This window comes from Rhea pennata, chromosome 9 (genome assembly GCF_028389875.1).
Source record: "Rhea pennata isolate bPtePen1 chromosome 9, bPtePen1.pri, whole genome shotgun sequence".
Lineage (NCBI taxonomy): Eukaryota > Metazoa > Chordata > Aves > Rheiformes > Rheidae > Rhea > Rhea pennata.
The window spans coordinates 21,028,921-21,052,186 of record NC_084671.1 but is presented as its reverse complement, the minus strand read 5'-3'; the positions used below and the strand labels follow the sequence as shown (position 1 = coordinate 21,052,186).

At 41.4% G+C, this 23,266-nt stretch overlaps 1 protein-coding gene across 9 annotated transcripts in view; it reads right to left on the bottom strand.

Annotated features, from left to right (window-relative positions):
* Positions 1–9,527: 9,527 nt before the first annotated feature.
* Positions 9,528–23,266, bottom strand: part of EPHA4 (EPH receptor A4) — a 270,547-nt gene continuing 256,808 nt past the window's right edge. For all 9 annotated transcript variants that reach the window (XM_062582330.1, XM_062582326.1, XM_062582327.1 and 6 more), the window contains 5 exons: positions 20,648–20,797; positions 18,341–18,534; positions 15,710–15,865; positions 14,538–15,423; positions 9,528–11,934 (listed from right to left, as the gene is read on the bottom strand). In XM_062582330.1, coding sequence (XP_062438314.1) covers positions 15,309–15,423; positions 15,710–15,865; positions 18,341–18,534; positions 20,648–20,797 — 615 coding nt within the window. In that variant the 3' untranslated portion in view covers positions 9,528–11,934; positions 14,538–15,308. The remainder of the gene's footprint in view (positions 11,935–14,537; positions 15,424–15,709; positions 15,866–18,340; positions 18,535–20,647; positions 20,798–23,266) is intronic.

Here is a 23,266-nt window from a genome sequence, read left to right as displayed (position 1 = left end):
AAATCCCATGCAACTCAGTTGCCCAGTCACACACGGCATTTCAAATACTGATGAATCAAAGAGGACAGTTCATGAGCTGAATGATTGACTGCAGTCCTCAGCAAATCAATTAAAACAATCCGGATTGGTTTACAAAATGGTATATAAACAAAAAGAGCAATTCCACGTATATCAAATCTCATTCACAAATGAGCACATAGCTGAGACTCGGCTGCTTCAACTGAGTTTCACTTGAACTGAAGCCCCAGACACAGCCACCTAGGCTGAAGGCCAAAGAAATAGCTGCAAACTGAAACAAATGGAGCGACCGGAGCTCTGATCTCACCAGTGCACTACGACACTAGGTAAATCCTCAACTGCAATTCATCTTGTCTACGGGGATGAATGCTAATTCATGCAGTTATATTTGAAAGAGGCATATCTGTTTCTTCACATAGACTTAAGAGTTTACAATGGACACATTTTTTCCACAAGGAGGGCCTCCAGTTGCTCAATTTAAGATTTCATATGCTGTTCCTGCTAATAATGAGATATTAAAGATTATGAGATGAACGAACATGGCATTCTGATTTAAAAAGGTAAGCTTATAAATCCATGGAAATCCCTTTCTAATCCAAGCACAAAGGGCTTAGTGTTAGTATAAATTTGTTTGACAGCAAATAAAAATTAGAACCAATAAGGAAAAGGGTGGATGAACAAAAGATCCAACAAGGAAATAAGACTCAGTGTTACAAAATCAGCTGGTGAGTTGTCCTGTGCTGGGAAGCAGTGTAAGTTACACAAACACTGTGAATTGTCTGTGCAGTTCCTTAATAAAACCACATAAAAATTTTCATTTGTAGATGAAGGGAAATTCATCTACAGAACGTGGAGCGCACGTATGGGAAAGAGCAGGATGGTCAGCAAAGCCTGAGGAAGCATTCCAGTACCCTGCAGCCCATTGTCTTTATTTCCTCTACGACTTAAGTAGAGCTGCTTGTCATTTATTCCTGAAATATGTTTGCATCTGCATTAGATAGTGTTATGCTGTCTGGATGTGTGTCATTATGACAGGCAGGAGTCTCTCTAGTCCTGTAATAAGAGTGGATCTGCCAGGAAATCATGGTGCATTCAGGACTTGGGAAAATGGAAAATTCTCACCAGTGGCAATTTAAGAGTGATGGATGAGGGAGATTTAATGACAAAATAGGAAGAAACTGACATAAATGGAAGCTGGAGAGTAGAAATATGAATAATTTGGAATGAGCTCAGGAAAGAAGCAATCAAAACAACAATAAGCAAGGACTTTATCAGACAAAGTTTGACTTGAGGAAGAGGCATCAACAGCAAGTGGACCAAGGGATTGAAAACTGAGACATGTCTGAAAGAGCACAATACTGGCACTGGTGATAAGATGATAGCAATGAATGTTATAATTAGCCTTAATATATTTTTTTCAGGTGAAAATGTGAGGGGTTTTTTTTGGTTTTTGAGGGGGCGAGGAGAGAGGGGGAGTGTGTGTGTGTGTGTTTCAGGTAAAACTTGCAAGAGTGTAAACTAGCGATTCTGTTGACAGTCCACAGTCCTTGCCTTATTTATTACTCTATCTAGGTTCTTTGATCAATACAATACAAATCTAAACACAGGGCCCAGAATTGCCCTCTTGCACTTCTGAAGCACAAAATGATTCTATAAAGCTTTTCTTCCTCCACTGTGAAAAACAAAAGCTTATTTCAGTTGGCTCAGTGTTTGACAACAATTAACTTTTGGAAGACAGAACAGAGACCATATCATTTTTCAACAAACTGCAAAACTACAACCTAAGAAAACAATACATCCCTGTTTTCAGTTAAAATATGTACACACACACACACACACAAACTTAGCATGATTTTGCAGGTGTTTCTGATTTAAACCACACTTATTTTTGTTGCTTGCTGCTTTCTCCCACCCCCAGTACTTGGGTAAGTAATGACAAGGCAAAGGCTCACTCTGATACAAAACATACCCAGCACAGACACACAGCCCAAGGCACTGAATGCTGATTCTCTCCGACAGAGCTGGGGGAGCTTGGCCAAGCTCCAACATGCTTGTCATTCTGGATGCAGCCGGGCTTGGGATGCTTCACCAGATCAGCGAGGTGGTAGCTGGAAATGGCATGTGGACTCATACAGAAACATTATTTGCACCTGCTGATACGATTGCAACTCCCAGTCCTGCCACCGAGTCTGGGAGAAAAAAAATCGTTCCTGTATCCTCAGGGGCCTGGCATCCTCATAGGTTCCTCCCCAGTTCAGCATGACTGCTTGGCTAGTTGGGAAGCCAAGAGCACAGGAGGACTCTTAATTGTGGTTTACACTTAGGAGAGATGCTCAGCAGCTGGGTGATATCTCGGATCATTTCCATAACTGGCAAAGACTAGATGCACTTTCACTATAGGTGGGTTTATATGCCTTGCAAAGGTAATTCTGAAGACAAACAGTTCCATTTACCCACAGGTGGAAGCAGAAATAATGTAGCTGAAGTCAGGGTAGCAAAAAGATGTAATATCAACAGTACATTTGTCTTTTCTCCCTAATCAGACTACACCTATGCACAAGTAAAAAGTGGTCTCAGAGAAGGAATTTTACTAACCAAACGTCTAGAATCTTTATTTGTAGTGCCTTCATCCAAGATTCAAAACATAATTATGCTTTAGAAAGAGGCTGATGGCTTGCAAGACAGTCACTTGAAGATACTGTAAGAGTAGATGACCTGAAGTTGATGTGCTGAGAAGCTATTTAAGAATAATAAAAGTTACAACTGAAAGAATAAACACAGCTGTTATCACTGAGTGAGGAATCCAGCTCCACAACAAAGTAGTTTTCATCACAGGGAGGAATTCCCCTGAAGAGATAACGAATGGGTTTAAAAAGTTTTATCATCAGAGAATGGTAGGGAACATAGCATAGACTGTGTTACATTGCAAAGTGTCAAACATCCATGTAGTACCAACTAGCACTTCTGTGGCTGAAATCACAAACTCATCAAGTGTTCTGGACAACACAAAACAAGTTACAGATTCCTAATAACCAAATAAAGGAAAAGAAAACATGCAATATTAAAGAAAAAAAAAGTGCACTCTTTGTTTCTAAATTCAAATCCTTTTTTTCTGTTAGAACTTTTTTTTTCCATGTGGGTCTATCTACAGATGCATGTTAGCAATAAAGCAAGGAGCTGTGTGCCTTTGTCTCCAGGACATAGACACTAGTATTCAATGCACAGCTAGAATTTCTTTTCTGGTTCTTTTCTCTTTCTGCCAATATGAAGGGTTTTGAGAAGCAATGTGACTTCCCTTCTCCTTGTCAGTCATCATCATTACACCACAACTCAAGATTCACACATGCAATCCTGCAGATGTTCCTGTGTGCACATTTCTGTATCTGGGCACCCTCTGTCACACTATCATCAGTCCCAACCAAACACACCAAGTTCAGCTTTGTACCTGAGGGGCTATTAAGCATAAAGTTACTTATCCTCTAGAACTGAGGAGTTACTTTGTTGAAAATGTTGCTTATTGTTATGAGAGAAAAGAGGTTAAATCAGAAAGAAGCCTGCACTTTATAGGGAAGGTGATTGCTCACAGCACAGGGTTCAGCAGGTACAAAAGCACTTTTGAAAATGCTCTTCTTCTATCAGCTCTTCCATGAGAGCTCTGGCCCTGGCCCAGGCCCATCACTGGACATCGCAGAAAGCTGCAGAACGAGAGGGTAGGCCTTCACTCAGAGCTGGTGCCTTCTCTCAGGCACCTTCAGGCAGGTTGCTCTACACTGTACTGAAAGCATGTGCGTTACGTGCATTCCTTCACAGCTGGAGTTGTCTTATGTTGAAAATAAGCAATAAGGACGTTACAATTTGTCAGAGCATGCACACTGGCAGCAGCGTTACTGCAGAAATGGTACTTCAGCACTTGACAGCTTCGTGTCTCATTTTCAGTTGTACAAGTAAAAATAGTTGAATTTATTTAAAAACTTACACTTTGTAAGTGTACCATTGTATCTAAACTGTCTCATAAGGACGGTCCTGGGATGGATAAGCGCAAATCCAAAATGAGCGAGTGGCTTACGGTCATGTTCTCCAAAGCACATTCTCACACACAAGCAAGTCAGTACAGTGTCAAACATAATTAGACCAGCCGTCTACAAGACAGCCACAGGTGCAACCAAGCGGAGAGAAGAGGTGCAGGGCTCAGCGCTGTGCCAGGACAACAGCAGAACAACACTCGTTTTTAACTTGTGTATGGCATATGCAAGGCAATTCATATACATATAGAAACAGATATATATTGTACTGTCTTGTTGGGATGAAAGGAGCCCCTTTCAAAAACTCCATTATTAGATGCTACAAGGAGATACTATAGGAACTTTTTACTGGGGCAGACTCCTCAGACCCTTCTCAAAGGATCTATAAATTTAATTCTTAAGTTAATCACTTAACTTGTTACTGAGCAAGAGAAAAAAAAAAAAACACCCACTCTAATCCATCATAGCTCTAACACCCATCTGAACAATACAGTTGAATCCAAAACCAGGTTAAAATGCAGATTATTCCAAAAATTGAAACAATTGTGTGCATTTCCTTAATTTCATAGTATCTCCTTCCTAGAAATCTCACAGCCAATCAAGTAAGGTAGAAGTAATCAATCACCCACATTTGACTACATTTAGCAGTATGTGGATGTTTTTTTTTCCCCCCTTGGATCAACTATACTCACTTTCACAGCTGATTAAAAAAAAAAGTGCTTATCTATTCCAGCAGATCAGGATGCTAAACTGGCTCCAAATTGGTCAGCTGCAAAATTCAGGGCATATTGGAAGTATCTCTTAGCAGGATTCAGCCTGACATGAAGCACAAAAGCAAGTGATAAAATGAAGCAACACATGCATAAAAAAAAAGTTTCTAGACATCAGTTACAAAGCCAGTAATGGTTATTTTAGGAAAGCAGTATGCTCAGGCACAGGAAGCATAGAGATGCTCACTGCAGATACTCAGTAATTGCTGCTGGCTCGGGCTCTCCCTGCTACCTCAGGCAGCACAGTGGGCTGCTGGGGCAGAAGCACACAAGGAGTAAAACAGTGTCATGGGTGAACCTACAAAACTTCAAACAGCACTAAGTGCACTGCTGGTACCTCTGAAAAATAATAGTTAGCCTATTAGGTTGCTTTCCCCTCTGTGAATTATCTGTAGTTCAGCAAAAGACCCGGAGTCCTGGCTCAGCCATTCACTTTGCTTCTCCAGGCATAACTGAGCCGTCTGCTCCGTGTTTAGGTTATTGCATAATTGTGAGCACTTCGTGTCCGCGTTGTGCACCTGCCCAAGCCTGAAACTCATTTAATGGCGTGAGGGGGGTGGTTAGGGTTTTTTTTTTCCCCTCCATCTGTGAATACTAGAGATCAAAAGTTGGCAAATGAAACATAAATGTCCTGTCTCTCCAACAGCCATAGGTGAGCACTCTAAGAGAGTCTGCGAAACGACCCGAAGGTCTCTGAGGAATGTCGCAGTCCTAGCCATTTGGCCAAAGAAAACCCATCTGCAGTCTTAATAAGAACATGAAAACAAAGCTGACAAAGACAGCAGTTTTGTGCCTCCACAGAAACCTTGGTCTGCTGTTTGATAACACTTTTGTATTAATAAATATATATTTCAAATATTTGCATGAGTAATGGCCACATTTAAAAAAATCCTCCCCCAAAAAATCAGCCTGAATGTGTTGTCACTGCTTGAGTGATTTCTTAAAAAAAAAAAATCACTTTAAAATCTGTATTTTTCTGGAGAAAAAGACCCATAATTTACCTTAGTGTTTCATTTATTACATAGCAAAGGATTAGGTCTTTAAGCTGATGCAAATCATGGCAGTTCCAGTGGAATCAGTTCATATCACCTGAGGGACTATATCAATTCATTTATCCTTATTATTTTCTTATATTGTCAGCATCATCTTTCCTATGCCTTTGATATTTTCCTACTTTAATCAACCCAGTAGCCTTGTTATGTGTAGAACAACATCATAATTCAATTTTAATCTCACAGTTTTTTCTTGAAGCATTTTTCCCCCCGAAAACTTGACTGATTTTTCATAAAGGTGAAAACAGATACTCTTTAATACTTGACATGTAATGCAACTCTACCATCCTATGCAGGCTGGAAAGGTCTGTGCAAGCTTTCAGACAGAGATTAATCAGGCAAGCAGATGAGACAGACATTACCCTGCTTTGCTGGAAATCCTTGTACTGAATTTCTAAGTGTTGAGTTTCCATTTAATCCCATTGGCCCATGGCAATAAAATGGCATTAAGCTCCAAAGCACATTTGAAAGCCCTGTTTAAGGCCAGAGTTTTTAATGGGGTGCTTGGATTTAAGCAGACTGAAAACTCCAGTTCAGGTGCTCCCTAACCTTCCAGGTGCTGCCGTTTTCAAAGCATCTATGGCTTGACCAGCTGCAGTTGCTGCTCAGCCTAAACACTGATCCCAGCCCAAAACTAGTGACCTTCTCACAGCCTTTAGCTAAGCAGAAGTTCTGCAAGTACCTCCTTAGCCAGGGGACCACCACAGAGAGTCCCATTAACATCCTGACTGCAAGAGAAGAACCAATTGTGAAGAAAGCAGAAGTTTTGATCTAGACAACCAGCTGCAAGGGCAAGGCCTGCCTCAGGCAGAGGAAGCCCCAGGCTGGTCGGCAGGCAGGCCACAGAGCCCATCTTGGCTCCCTATCCTAAACCAGCTGACACGGCTTCTCGCTGGGCAGGTGATTATCATGGAGACCTTTCCAGAGCTTAGGCAGAAGTATGTTCTAATGCAAGGCTGAAGTTCAGCTGAGTAGCAGGAGTCCGTTACCTGAGCTGCTGCATCTTTTGGCCATGCAGATCCCAAACATCATTAAAAAGCTGGCAGTAGGCACCTGCCTGCACCCTTAATTGCCTAAAAGCCCTAGATAGCCTGGTTCCGAGATTTTAGTTATCAACTCCAGCAGAAGCAAGTTAATGCTGGGAGAAGTGGGAGGGCAATAGGGTGCCTAATGGTGGGGTTCTTTTGCTGACCAGTGTTCTTAAAAAAATAAATAAAAAAAAAGCCCAAAACACAGAAAATAGTATTCAAATACCAAAACACTTCAGCCCATTCAAGCCATTATACAAGGTTTTATAGAACAGAATCATAAATAAATCAAAAAGCACTACAAAGACAAGGATTTCATTACCTTTTGTTGGTCTGGTTACAGGCTAGTAATCCACAGCAGATTACTGGAATATAATTGGCCTACATACTATTTACTATTTAAAGTAAGTTATTATGGAGTATTCCTGTGGCTGCTTACTCCATCCATGCATGGAGAATACATTTTACTAAGTTGATTGGAGTGGAATGAGTTAGCTTATAGTTTTATTTTTTAAAGAAAACTTCTGCATATTCATACAACTTTCTAGGAGGCTCTTGTAAACAAAGAATTATGTTCATGGCCACAGCCAGAAATAAGATATGTCAGAGGTCTGTAATCCGTTCAACAGGGATTCAGTCATGGCCCAAGGGTACATCCTTAAAAGGAAAGGGTAAAATAACTGAGGCCAAGGCCTAAAATGCAGCTCTAGCTTTAATCATGTTGTTGATTTAAAGCATAATGTGCCTTTTTTTTTCCTGACAATTGTCAAAACCCATTTTGTTTTTCTTGACGTGACTAGAATGGCCCCAGTATCTCTAGATAGACCGTGCCTGTTCCTCACTCTGCTCCATGCTTAGTCCCTGTGCAGCTGTATACATTGTCACTGAGATGCAAATATACATGCCTTATGTAACTAGAATCTCTTGCCTCCTGCCACTGTAAAAATACATGGAAAGAGTGAGGAGCAGAGAGAGAACAAACGTGCTACAGATGGTCACAGTCTTTTCCACAACAGTCTTTCATTAGAATCTATATATTTGAAAAAAAATGAAACCATTCTGGGGAAAGTTTTGATAAGATGGCTTTGTAGATTTGGGAACTGAAAGGGAAAAGGAGGGAGAATCAGAAAGGGGAATACCCAAGCGTTCAATCCTCACTGAAGATTTTCAAACAGTTCTGCTTGTTAAAAAAAAAATCAAAGGTTTTGCTTTCAAGTCAGAATAAAACTAAATAAATTGTAAAAATTGTGTGTGAAGTGGAATTTGTTTTTCTTGTTAAGACATAGTCTCTCTTAATATACAGAATGGTGGAATTTAGGAAGCAGAGAAAAACTCAGTTTCTTTGTTTTCAGGTACAAAGTACCACAATAAACCAGCTTGTAAAATGCTAGTCCAGTGCCATCCAGCACGATTGTCTTGGGACTAATGCTGATTGAGAGTCTTCCATTAGATATTTTCAAATACACAAGTGAAAAGCATAAGGACATTTCCAGAAGAGCCCCCTTGCTTTCCATGGTACCATGGAACGGGGTACTGACTGTAACCCGGGTGGCTACAATCCCAGGAAGATCTGCAATTTGTGAACGAAGTAGCAGCACTGTTAAGATGTGATGGTTTAAGGCTATCGCACTCTTGGCATGCAGACTCCACAGCATACTCCCATGTACGTGGGACTATTACTATAGCTGAAAGTCTGTATTTGTACATAATTTGTAGCGTTCCAAAGAGTTAAAAGCAAAGATGGTTTCAACACTTCTGAGGATATGAGATTAAAGCGTTCAGTAGTAGTTTCTGAAGATTATAAAAATATTCCTAGCATACACGACTGCATATGCTGTAGGACTACAGCAACATTTACAATACCCTCTACCCAATACCCACCTCCAAGTGTCTGGCTTGGAGCCTTCATCACGGAAAGGTCCCTCTCCATCTCCTGCTCCTTCCGACGCTCTCGCGCCTCTCTTCTTCCTTTCATTCCTCGCTTCTGTCTCTTGCTTCTTCCTGCCTCCTCTCGCTGGCCCCAAGTCTCTGACCCGGGGCCACCAGACCCACAAACGCAGCACACGAGCAGAGCGACACAGTCCACCTGTGTGCAATGACCGCGTGGCACCGAATCAGCAAGGTCCCTGTTCACGTATTAACAGTGAAATCTTGGCCCAAAGTAAACCGCAAAAACTCCTGGACTCCTGCCAGGGCCCAAGAGTTCCCAGGGAAAGGTTCAGACAGTGGATGGGGAGGGAGAGTATTCTCAGAGCATTCCAGGAGTTCAAGGGAAACTGGTGGTGTGATCCTGCAGTTTTTTCTTGGGCAAACGTCCCCACAAGTACTACATATTCCCCCAGGAAAAATCATTGGGACTGCTAACAAGGTCAGCCTGACTGCAGCGTCTTCAATGTACTACAAATACTCAGTGCTCTGCAGAATCTGTGTAACAGGAGAAAGCAACATGCTTTAAAATACACGTGGGAGCTGCTCAGTTAAAATGCACTTTGGGAGTGCATTCCTGTGAAATCTATTGAAGAGAATTAATCCCTTGGGGGCAAAGACCAGGACTATCATTACTCCGAGTTCTGTACTCATATCTGTTGTAGATAAACATTAAATAATAAAAAGATGCAATAATCTAGTAATAGCCCATTTCAGGTTTGTACAGCAACTACTTTATTATTTTCAAATGCAAATGTTTGCATTGTTTGCTATTTTACAATTTTACAAACTAGGTATAAAAGACCATAAATAAATGACATAAGTTATGTGTACCTAAAGTTCATGGAGGGGGAAAAAAATTACAAATTAAAACAAAATAGAAAATCTATATATCTAACCCAGAGATCGTTCAAATGCACGAACCAAGAAATGCTGTTAGATTTTTTCAGTATGAACTAAATTATAATATGCCTCATACATTCTAATTGTAACCACAGTCCTTGCATATTCCAACATACTTGCAGTGATACAAAAAAATAAATGCACTCTCTTTTTATTTGTCTGATTAGTATTTCAGATTTTTTTTTTTCTGGTTATGAAAATGTCACGTAAAAGAAAAATACTGCTTTTTAAGTCCTGTTTACTGGTTACTTACCAGCCTTTTGTATTTTATACATATATATTTTTTAATACATAGATCCATCACAAAGTTAGTACAGCAAGAAACCTGGACAAACAGCAACCAGTGGTGTGGTGAGCAGGCCAGCTTCCTAACAGGGGATTTTCATGCCAGAGTCCCGCTGATAGCACGTTCTGCAACTGGGAAGCGCAGGCTGCTGCTGCGTGTCCACGCTGCTCCGCTGCACGTGCCGCGTTGCCGCGCACCCTTCATGCCTCCTGGTACCAACCTGCCCTGCCTGGCCTCAGCCGGCGGCACGGCTGCGTTCGCCCCCCCTCAGCTCTCCTGACCTGTAATTCCTCGTTTAACGAACTAAAAGGGGACGAGGAGGAGGGAAAAGAGGAGGGAACAGAAGCAACTTTGCGACGCCACTTTATGGCTCTGGTCAATGCTGCGCACTCTTCTCCTGCGGCACATCTAGCTTTCTCCAAGGTGCATCTGGGGGACAGCTCGTCTCGCGGCAGGCTGCAAGGAGCCCTCGGCAGCCAGGCGGCACACAGAGCCCATCGCTACCCACGCGGTCCATTGCCCGGACTCTAGCGTACAGCTCCGCTCAGAATTAACAGTGAATTCTCCGAGCACAGTAAGCTGCTCTAGGTAGTACCAGTGATTTGGGACCCCAGAAGAGTGCCTTCTGCATCACTTCACTCAGCTTTCTGTTACATGGATGAGGAACAGGACATGCTTTTGCAGCCCTTCTGCTAACTGCAGTAACCTTAAAAGTCTTGTATTTTTGTTCCATAACTGTGCTGGGAGCTATCGACCTGTTTTCATTATTAAGTTACAAGATTAAAATTTTTCACAGCTTGCACACAGAGCAACATGCTTCTGTGAATGGAAGAACTGCATATATTTGTTCGCATTCAACAAGTTTTTGAAGTCCTATTTTTGTAGATAAAAAAGGCTACTTAAAAATTCAGTTCAGGGTTACCAGTGGATGGATATGCAAGCGTTGCCTCCATCACCTTGTCATTGGAAACTGGGTTGGTTTTGATCATGAACAGCACGTAAAGAAAGAAGAATAAATGATAGTTATGAAAATCTTTTTCACTCTTATGGATCCTGTAATCCACCACTCCAAAATTAATGTGAAAGTGCCCCTGTTTTAGGCTTCAGAGCTACTCACTAAGGTTAATGTGGCAGCTAAAAACACACCTACAGATACAGAAATTTAAAACTTTTTTTGAATGTGTGTGTTCTTGCTGCCATTGCAGACACAAGCTATAGCCTGCTCTCATACGACAGAGGGACTCTCGCACTTCAGAGGTGCTTTCAGCGCGTTCACAGGCAGTTCTGCACATGAGGTGACTTGCACATACACACACACACACACACAAACACACATACGCACCTTTTGTAGGAGATAATAATCCATTATCCATTCAAGGAAAAAAATATATTTATATCACTGCAATGGCACGTTTTGTGTAAAATGCCACTTCGGCAATGTATACAGGCAGCTCACAGCAACTGGTTTCTTTGTGGTGGCACCTGGCCTGGCGTCCATGGTAACAAGTGTAGAGCTCTGTCACCTGCATTCATCTGAGATGCAGCAGTGACAGCCGGGGGATGAGGAGAGAAAATAACAATATATATAAATAAAACCAAAGGTAGAAAGAGAAAGCAGAAGGGGAGAAGAAAAATCAAGGAGTCTGCAGGGCTTTGACCCAGTACATTCCTCAAATGACAACTGGATGCTGAGTCTGGGTTGGTTATGTTCCAATGAAGAAAAAAACAGAGGGTTGGAGAAGAAAAAGAAGAAAGTAAAAGTCACACTCTTCAGAGACCAATGACTGTTCAGTGTGTTTCTCCCAGAATCAGTGCTAGGGAAGACGTAACTGTGGATCCAGAAGGCTTCATGTCTAGTTTTAGGTTCCTCCATGGTCCGTATGATCAATAGGATGGGCTGTGAGGCCACGAAAGCAAATTCTAATTTCCCTGCACAACAGAAAACATAAAGATATTAAAACATATGCAAAATAGCAGACGTACACCTACCCTCCTCTTAGATTTCCCAACTGCTATATCTTAGTTTTGGGTTCACCAGCCCCTCCTTTGCTGGCAAAATGGCTAATTCACATCAAAGGAAAAGCCCTGATCTCATCTCTGCCCCTGTGAAGAGGTGAGATGGGAGCAAGTTCACAGAATTAAACATCTCTCTCAGACTGGGGGAGAAGGATTTCCTAAAGGATGAAGGAGAAAGCAGGAGAAAGATGCAAGTCGCCTAGATACCAGAAGAAATCAGGCCATGGCTGTTACAACCTCCTCACAGGCAATTTACTTTGCCAGCAGGACAGAGCAAAGCTGCAGCTTTTCAGGTGGGAACCCTTTGCCTTCCTTGTCCCCTTCTTTCCCTCACACTGTTTCCCTTTTAGGTCTTGTTTCCATGCCATAATGTAAATGGATATATAACATACACATGTGCCACATATTATTTTTTAATCTGCTTTCCTGCAGCTAAAATCACATTCAAGTGCGTGCCCTCACACTACTCATATTTTATCACAAGGAGCTTATAACCATGAACAGCAGTTCTGAACATTTGCCATCTGAACTGCCTTCAGAGGCAGTCCATTTTATATGGACAAAATGTTACATTCATTTTGTATGGAAAATATTGAAGTATTTTGAACAACTGTTACTAGATGCCAACAAAACAATTCTTCAAATTGTCCAGGAAATTGGGTGCATTTTGTTTTTATGGAAAAGGACAATCTCAACTTTATGAAACAGATTTACAGCAATGGGAATCTTAAAATCTCTGCACTTAAGAAGTGAAAGCGATTTTGCTGCTGAAAGTACAGCTATTGGGTCTTTAAAATGAGGAAACTGTTGCTATGTTGCTGGAAAAATGATGGTTTAAAACATGACGATTTAAGCAGTTTTTTAAAAGAAATCTTAAATTCCTCCAAATGGAAAAGCTTTTATGAGTAATACTGCAGAGCGGTTTTTACTAAGCTACCATGACTCGACAGGGTCCAAATTTAGCACCCCATACCCTGCTTTCTGAATAAGCTGGAGTGAGGGAGAGTTACTGGTTAAAATAAGCAAGTCACTGTTAACAGTGACAAAAAATGATGTGAGCAACATTGTGGATATAGTATTTGTCCAGCTCGGCTGTTCTGGATTTAGAACTAATGTAGTGATTTTAAAAATCCTGACATATAAAGCCTCTAAAATCATTTCTGAAGTTGCTGTCAGGTGCAGAGTGGGACCAAAATATTATAGACCAAAGAAGCAGTCTCGGAGGCATCAAAATAGAAATCTCATCTTCCAGACATTTTGCCCAGCCCAGCTGAAATACAATGTCTGTTTTAGAGCCAGTGTCATGAAAGTTCTCTTCTTTCCCATCACAGCAAATATGGGCCCAATCCTGTCTCTTATTTAAGCTCTTCGTATAAATTTGGTCCTCAAAACAACCTTAGAAAGAATCTAATTTATACATTCTCGCGGTCCCCTTTTTACTGGTCAAGAAGTGTTACAGAAGCCTTAACATAAATTACTAGAATTCAAGCTAAGTGTGTTTGGATCTTTACTGAACAAAGCTTTATCTCGTGTGAGCTAGTAAGGCCAACCACACTCCTGCAGCAGCAACACCCACGCGGCAGCCGAGGGGATGCTTCCTCTCAATTTGCCGCCTGGTTCTCAGAGGAGATGCAGGGCAGTTTTTCAAGCCGGCTGCACTCCACCTTGGCTGCCCATGCACACAGAGGTGCGCATAGGCCTTAACCATGCTGCCTAAAGCCACTGGGAAAAGCATTTGAGACTAGAGTTGGGAAAGAAAACCCAAGCCACCATGCCAGCTGGCATATGCCTTGCACTCAGACCCACATGCCCTGATACTCCAGTCTACAGGGATGCCCCAAAAGCTAATTTGATTCTTGCAGCTGATGAGACTGGATCACCCTGTCTGAAGAGTCACACTTCTGCACACCGTAGAGCTGTCACTGTGCCCTACACCCAAACCATGCAAAACACGGCAGGCTGCCTGCACAACCCCATTTTCTTCTGCTCCCACACAGATAAAACCACTGACACAGCAACTGGGACTCATCTTAAAACACAAATATTAGTTCCACTACTTCTCAGGAGAGGGCAGGAAACCTCCCTGGTTCTCCTTCTTAATACATTTGTGAGTATCTGTACTTTAGAAAGCTACTCCTCCTTTTTGGGAGATCCAGTTCTTCCACTGAAAAAATAAAGGCTTCTCTAGTGCTCAGTGAGAACTGGGGGGTCAGGCTCTTCCCACTCAGCTGAGCCCCAACACATACTCCAGCACCTCATCTGCACATGCCAACATGCAACAGCTTGTGAGCAAGACCAGGCTTTGAAACTGCACAATTTTCACTTTCATCAAACAGAGCAAACAGTGCGAAACACTAAGCCATTAGTCTGGGAAACCAGCACAGGATTATCCAAACCTGTTGGGAACCCCCATGTAATACATATTACAGCACTTTTTTTCCATATAGTGATGAAATTGGAGCACAACTTAAGAAATAAAGCACCCTGAACACTTCACAGACTCTATTTCCACTGACCTTCTCTCTGTGGCAAAGGCAATTGCTTCTTGAAAGAGAAAAGAAGTCTGAAAGCTCCACAGCCACAATTATCACAGTTGACTACTGGCAAGATGTTCACAAAATGTCTCTAAGTGGCAGGATTCAGTACGGCACAACAACAGCCGATGATCTCCCAGAAGTCCAGTTTTGCCCAGTAATCCACGAGGTGGGTCATTTCATGTCTCAAGCCCGTAAATGGGTAGATCACTAAGCGACAGGCACTGATTAGCCAAATGATATTCTCACTGAGGTTTCTGCAAGGTATTAGTGATGCATCAAGTCTGCAAAAAATATCCTCGGGGAGATTCTTCATTCCAGTGAAAGATGTACAATTGTGGTTTCACCCACAAATAAAACGCTATGGTTGTAATCCTACAGGTCATAGGGGGAAGGAAAGTAATTCGTTTCTGTTTTTTAAGCACAGTATCTGGCAGCAAACATAGCATCAAAACTTGAATGTGACTTTATATTTATATAGATACATGTATTTTACATATTGTTGATCAACAGAGAAGTATGTTCCAAGAAACAATTTGTTCCAGGTCTGGTTTAAAATGACAGCTTGTCATTTCTGGAGGCCCCCCTCCCAACACACAGGCTCACTTTCCGCAATCTGTACATCAAGCAATGCTGCAGATCTTTATTTCGACGGGCGAGGAGGAGACGAAGTAAAAAAAGTGCAGTTCTTCAATTAAAGTGCATGGATGAGGTAAACTAATTTCAAGAGTCTTGAGTTTGTTCAGTACTGGCTCAGACGGGAACCATTCTGCCATGCATCTGTTGCATTTGGGTGCGCATTGCTTGGACGCTGCTCAGGATCTTGTTCTGGTGCGCGCTGGCGGTGATCCCGATCCTTGCCAGGTCACTGTGTAAAACAAGAGGAGAAGCAGGGGGCTGAGAGCCGTGGATCAAATGCTGATGTCAGAGAAAAATATTAAGAGCCAACCACAAGTAACACGGCAAAAGCAAGGCAGATGTACAGAAATGTTTAATTAAATAAGTGAACGCATTGTGGAGGCATTTAAAGTTCTGCTCCGTCCAAATGAAAGGCATTCCATTCCTTTAATGAGTGCAATGATATGCAGCACAAAGCAAAAGAGGCCGATTAAATCCAGATTTACCAGTTTTTTGTTATATCGCTGAGTACTTACTCCTGGTTCACATGCACCACAGCCTCTAGGGTGGTATAGCCAGCAGCTGTGAAGTTATCCTTGTACCGCTCCATTTTAATGGCTTGGAGCCAATCACCGACAGAAACAACCGCCGAGAACTCCGGGGAGCTGGGATCCAGCAGGGCTGTGCTGGGCCTGAATGCCAAGCAGCGAAAGGACAGAGAAATCACGTCAGCTGAACCACCACTCTCAACCCCAGTTTGGCCCCTGCAACGACTATCCTCAATGACTGCGGCAAGCAAGAGCAGCAAGCTGAGCGCCTAGTGAAACTCGTGGCTCTCTGCACACAACACAGTGGCAAGAAACGTAGCAAAACGTAAGATAACAGGCCAATCCGTGCCACAAATGAATCGGACCCTGGATGTCCATCGCTGCTTTCAGCTGTAATTTGAATGCCTACACCGTTTACAGTTTCGGCCTCGGATGCAACCAGATTTGTTAAAAAAAAACCTCAATAAGCCGTAAAAAACAAAAAAGATGGCAATGCTGTAACATGTTCAGCCTACTGTGTCTCTGTCTCTCACACAGCAATTCAAGACCTTGCCAGTCCCGCATACGTCAGGCCTCAGCTCAGCAGCTATAGAAACACTGCTGAAGTATGAGCAAAGGAGCTGGGAGCTCGCAACCTGCCAGACTGGTTTGGAGCACAAAGCTCAGGGCGGGTGCAGATAAGCCCTGTTTCTAGCCAGGTTCACAAGCAAGCTCAGTGCACCGAGACAAGCTCAGGACAGCAGGGAGTTAATCTGCTCTTTAATCAATCCATCCCTGACCAGCACGTGTGCCAGGCCTGGCGGGAATACTGGAGCTTTGATCTTTGTTTGGGCTGTGGAATGTGCTTCATTTTCCCTTGCACAAATTTAACAAAATTCATTTCACCTATTAATAACTCGTTTATTATTCCGTGTATTTTGTAAATCACATTGTTTCACTAAGCCTTTATAAATTACTACTATATACCTAACCAAAACAATTATCATCCAGCAATTTATTTGAAAACGCACAGCCTCAAAGATCAGGCGTGCAACAGCATTGTAACGTATTGCCCAAGGCACTGTGTTCATGCTGGTAACACTTGGTACAACTCTTTTACTGTACTATCTAACATCAGACCAATGACTGCAACCTAATTACATACAATTATGCTCCACATACAGTCAGATATTATATTAACGTTATATGCATACTTGTAATCCATACTCCATACTATAAAGGTGTATAGATAGCCATGCACATGAAATAACCTTGAACAGGCTATTAACTTTTGTAAAATAATAATAATAATAAAATTTTAAATTTATATATATTTTATATATACATATACATATATATATAAAATGAAAAATATCTATATAGAGATATAGATACATGAAAATTGCAACAAAACAAAATGAAACAGTTCGTAAATTATCAAAGCAGATCAGACTGTGATTCCCACTATCTAAAATATTTAACCCATAGTTAGAGCAGTCTAGAAGAAATGTGCTGACAGTGGCCTCACAGGGTTAATAATTCCTTTTCTGATAACATAAATTATAAGCAAGAATCACAAAGGAATCTACAAGTTTAAAAATGAACAACAGCTTTTTCCAGGATGTTAGCCGGCTGGAGGCTAAATCAGGACATCTCTGGCCTCTGTTACTCTTCACTGATTCAAGAAACTTCATTTTGCAATTGCCAATGGATATTTCTGTGCCTTTCCTTCTACTGAGAAATAATTTCCCCTTATTTTCCCCTTGTTTCTTTTCTTATAAGCTTTTTCCCGATTTGCTGTAAACAAATGCACCTTACAAAGCAAAAATATTTGAAAATAATACAGCACAGCTGGTATAAATTAGCAAAGCTCCTGTTAATTCATCAGTGTTTCACTGGCATAAAGAAACTGCTGATCTGCCCCAAAACAAAGATTTTTTCTTCTACAGTGCTGGGAGTTTCCTTCCTACTATGTTCCTTTTACATGTACCAGGTATACCAAGCTTAGCAAACAAAATAAAACAAAAATGTAACGTGGGATCAGTGGAGACATGAAACTGGCTTTCCACAAAATTAAATTCAAATTCACATAAAAATTAATCCACACCTTCCCAATGCCCACAAGGTGTTGGCTGTAATGCTGTAATGCTCATTTGCAAATCTGACACAAATCTAGGGTTTATAAAACTTGATGATGTACTTTTCCTTCAGAAAACCACATAATTACTGCTAGTTACACCACATTAAGGACCCTTGCAAGCCCTTTCACTGTGGGGGCAGAGGAAAAAGACACTTCACACTTTGCCTTCAAACAGAGCCTGACTGCACCAGAACTTTTCCAGGATGTACTTAAATCCGTGTTATAAAGGCAGTCAGCGCTGGTGTAATACAGCAAGTGCTCTGCTCATTCGGTTTGCCTGCCAGCAGAGCGAGGCAAGCCTGGAGCGCGCCGTGGGGCTCAGCAGTGCACCCCTGCAGCCCCTCAGCTCTCCTGCGCGGTGCGACCTAGTGCCGTGCTGTCTTGGTGCTGCAGAGCCACGGCGCAGGCTTGAACGCGAGCGCACAAGCCTGGTGACTTACACCTGCCTGTCGCCTCCAATGTGCTCCCTCATACATCACCATTACGAAAACACAGCTGACCTGGAGCTTTCGCCGCCCGTCCTCTTCAGGCTGTTGGGGTTGCGGATGAGTTTGTCCAACATGTTGACGATCTGTCCAAATTTAGGCCTGTCACTGCGTTCCTTCTGCCAGCAGTCTAGCATCAGCTGATGGAGAGCAATGGGGCAGTCCATCGGGGGTGGCAGCCGATACCCTTCTTCAATGGCTTTAATAACCTATAAATGGCACAATTCGGAAGACATTAGAGAGCATCAGATGCTTCTCACATCTACCAGCTGAGCATCATTTATCCTAGAGTGATCCAAATTATGGAAACAAATCCTCAGTTAAGTGAAACAATGTGGAAAACTTTACTCAGACTCAAGCAGTTGGTGGTCTCAATGCTGTCATTTCCCCTTGACAATTCAAAAACCAAAAGAGTTACAGCAAGTAGAGAAGCAAATCTTAGGATCTGTTTATGAGGACTGAAGTATAATTGTGAATGTAAGAGCACTGCACACACTTCAACCCAGGGAGTGGCAATTAATACAGAAGAACATGAATATTAGGTACAGCATCCAAAGCAGACATCGGATCCAGCAGGGGAATGCCTCAAAAAGAGAACATGGCATATAGGGAGGCAAAATAGCCCACATTAGAATTAATCAGCTATCCCTGGTGGACGGCGGGTTGGAGAAGCAACAACTCCACAGGAAATCTGTTAATATCTGCCAATTCTGGATGCAGCATGTTGAAGCTCAAGTTTTCCCCATCATTTTCAGAGGGCAGCAGAGGCAGCCCCTCCTGGGCTACCTCTCTCCAGCAGTAGCCCAGGCCCTGTACAGAACCTGTTCCCTCAGCACTGCATGCCCTGAACTAAGAAATGCGGAGATAAGAAACCATCTGTGCGACCTTAACAAAAAGGCTCTGGAAAGCACTGCTCGCACCACTGTCGAGGGGGAAAAATATGGTATGTCTATACCATGCACTAAAAAGGGGATGCAAAGACGCTAACACTGGCTTTGGCTGTGCTCTTCAAACTAGCTTTTCAACATGGTGTAGCATTGCACACTAGCACTGTGTACCAGCCTAATCCGCTAGCTCTAGGTTTGTTGCACTGAGCCCTACTGTGCTGTGTGGATGTGCCCTATATAACTACGATGAATCTGATGATTTTTGTTCTCTTGCTAAGTCTTGACGACTTCCTGTTAGCAATGGAAAGCAAGACTGAGTGCCAGAAGAGACATTTCACATCAGAAGGGAATTAAAATTAAATCCTCTGTTTAGATTAAATGCCATCCACATCTAGACACTCCGAAAATGTTCAGCTGTATATAAGAAAGCAGATGATTTGTAAAATGACTTAACCACTCCCATGGCCATATATTCAGATTAACATTTTATTCTTCTTTTATGCTTATAAATTCCCCGGGGAAAGAATTATGGATAATCTATGTCTCATTTTCACTGTTTTTTTTTTAATTTAATAAAAAATCTATTAGAAAAAGCCCTTATTAGTATTATTATTAAATACTCTTCAGAAATAGCAGACATTGTGTATGCTCCCTCTTGGAATACACTGAAGTAGTCCAGATGGTACAGTTAAACAGGACATGCATAATTTAAGAATGGTCATTTAGCAAAGCTGCTTTTTAATGTCCTCGGGGGGCAGCTATCCTACCATTGTGGGGATGCTCTAACTGATAATAAGAATTGGATTTCATATGTATTGTCTTAGATATCCTAAAAGAAATAAAATAATCTGGAAGAATTGTGAACATGCTGGGTTTTGAGGAATTAAGAAGCTGCATTAAATTGTTTTTTTTTTTTCTTAATGACTTTCAATAACACTGAGATTTAATATCAATATTCAAATTTCTCCTTTCTTTACAGTATTATGATCCAAGTGTTTGAATACATTGATTTCTCTTTTCTCTAATCTTCACTTTTCTTTCTTCAACTGCTTATAACTTTATTTTCAAAGAGAAGAGAGAAGGAAAAAAGAGAACAGAAAAAAAGAGAAAAAAAGGAAAAAAAGGAAAAAGAGCAAAGGAAAGAGGGCAGGGAAAGAGAGTGTGTGTGTGGGGGGGATACATGCATAAGCTATAGATCCTAACTTGAGAGTCTGCCTCCCTGACTATGTACCAGGCTTGAGGTATTTATGGAAGCCTTTGCTCTGGAGAGGTTCACTAGGAAAACAGGAATTATGATAACAATTTTAAAAAATTGGGAGAAATGTGTTATAACTACATGACAATTGACTCAGAAAAACATCAGCAAGACATCTAAAGAAAAAAATAAGAAGGAGAGAAAAGGAAAAGGATGAGGAAGCCTCAGGAAGAGACTTACATCTTGATTGGACATATCCCAGTAAGGTCTCTCTCCGTAGGACATCACTTCCCACATGACGATGCCATAGCTCCACACATCACTAGCCGACGTAAATTTACGGTAGGCGATTGCCTCTGGTGCCGTCCATCTGATCGGGATCTTGCCGCCCTGTCACAAAGAAACCCGTGGCTCGTGAGTCGCTGAGCCAGGAGCGCGCGTGGCTGACCCTGTTCTACCTTGCCACTAAAAATACAGAACGGATTTCTGCATGCAATTCCAGAACCGTTCTGAAAAGGCATTCACTTTCTCCTTTTCTTGCCATAAAACTGTCAGATTCAACCAGGAGGCAATGCTGTCCATCTGTTTTCTTCAGTCACAGGGAGGCGAACCAGTAAATTGTTAAAATGTATTTTTATCAGCCCACTTAGATATCTCTGCTTAGGGCAATGCAGAAGTATGAGAAAAGGCCAGGGCTTTTAAAAAGTGTATGTTAGAGATTTAGCTGACAAAACAAATAAGTACATGCTGTTAATTACTATTTCCTTGCTTGCCTGTCTGACCTGTTTGCCCTGTCTCAGAAAAGTGGGTTTATAAACATCTTGTTTTTCAAAAGGGTAAAATAAAGAGAGGATGAACTGGGAAGATCTATGAATGCTTTGGTGTTTCCCATGGGCAATATCCCAAATCCTACAAAGGCTATGAGAAGGTAAGCAAGCTCTGGGCTCTCTTGGTCAATGCACAAGTTTTATGCTGGAGCACGTCCCAAGGCAGCTTTGGATAGCAGTTGAGAGAGCTGCCTCTTGTTATAATTTTTTTTTAACAAATAAAACTCTTCGGGCATCTGATTTGGGCCGCTGGAGGTTCTGCACTGTTTTAAAAGGAACTCTCTCCTTCCTGTTTATCTGATTTTTCCTTAGCTGAGTGATCTCAGGCCAGAGATTTCTCCTTTTGTATATGTTAATATACAAGGTGTTTTTAATTGAGCTTTTGGTTTCCTGCAGTTACATCTGGGGAATGACTTACTTAAGCTGAACAAAGCTTTTAGGGTTTTTTCATTTGCTTTTATGCTTTTTTGATTAAGTTTATTTTGGTAGTTTTTTTTCTCAGCAGTCTTGTAGATACTTTTATGCATAACTGAGTGCAGTGTGTGTATACTTAATAGTTTATTGTCCTCATATATTTCTCAAGTGTTTAATATGGACCTGTTCCAAAGCCTATTGAAATCAAAAGGGATCCTTCTACTGGCTTCTTTGGCCTTTGGATCAGGCCCTTTGTGAATCGACTTGTGGTACTACGTACCTCTTTTGTGGCCACAGGTTGCTTTCACTTTAATGAGTTACAATACTAACGGAGAACAAAATGCACAATCCTCCTAAAACAGGATTCTTTAAAAATTGCATTTTAGTTATGAAAAACTTGATTCCTCCTTTCAGACACAGATGCATGGACAGAGATGCATTGATTACATATGGTTGTCATTTTAAAAAATGTCAATAAGGTCTTTTTTTTCCAGCTGTTTGAGTACGGAAGAGTTCATCCAAATTTTCCTGATTCTTTACTACTGATACCAAATGAAGACAATGCACTGTAATGCAAATTGCATTGATTCCCCGTAGTTTACTTTTGAAAGAAAACATAATACTATATCTGCACTCGCTGAATTCAGAGAGAGACTTTTCTCTTGCCTTTGAGTGTTTGTCTAAGCTTTGATTTCCCTGATATAGCTTCCCAGACCTCTGCCTCTTCCATTTGCCACCTCTATGAGTAAGAAATACCAAGGCTGACCAGCATTTAATAGCACATGAGTCTACCCTTCCCTATAATGGACTGTGAATCCATTAAAGGGTGAGTGTGGGGATTAAACTGCAAAAACTGAGTACTGCAAACAAACCTCACGCTAGGGAGAACAGATGGAGAATGGCAGATATTTAAAAACAAAGAAAAGCAGCAATTAAAAAAAGAGACTTTATAAACTCTCTGACTTCTTTTTTCAGGCAAACATTAATTACAGAGGTATTGGTACAAAGGCTGGTAATGGTTGGGATGTTGTTTTGTGGGCAGAAGTACTCGCATTAGTATTATTTCACAAGCAACATACTAAAATGGCTTAGCAAAATTAGTAACAGTGGGAAGCTGATATATAGAAAAAAATAGGAAGGAAACAAAAAAAAAAAGGAAAAAGGAAAGAAAGTGAGGTAAAAGCATTTATTGCAACCAATCTTGGGAATGTAGGCCTCATACTTTTCCCAGCTGAAGTTATTTGTGTCAAATTTAGGAAGAGCTCCGGGATGGCCAAAAGAGTTCTTTTTTTTCTTGGTGGCAAATCTACACTTGCTGTCTTAAACCTCAGTGGGACTAGTCTCTGGCAAATAATTATGCACCTCTCTAGATGTCAGAAGGAACAGAAGCCCAATTTCTAATTTCTGGCATCAGATTCCTGTCACGTACTCCTAGCACAGTAAGAGAACTAGAAGAATACATGGGTCACATCCTTAGAGAAGAAATACTGATGTAGCCACTGATGTAGCAGTAACACTACATCAATTTATACTCACTATGGAGTCTGGGCCAATGTTTATTTTTATGTTGTGATAAAGGTTTTCACTTATGCCTGAGATTATTTTAAAACAAATCATT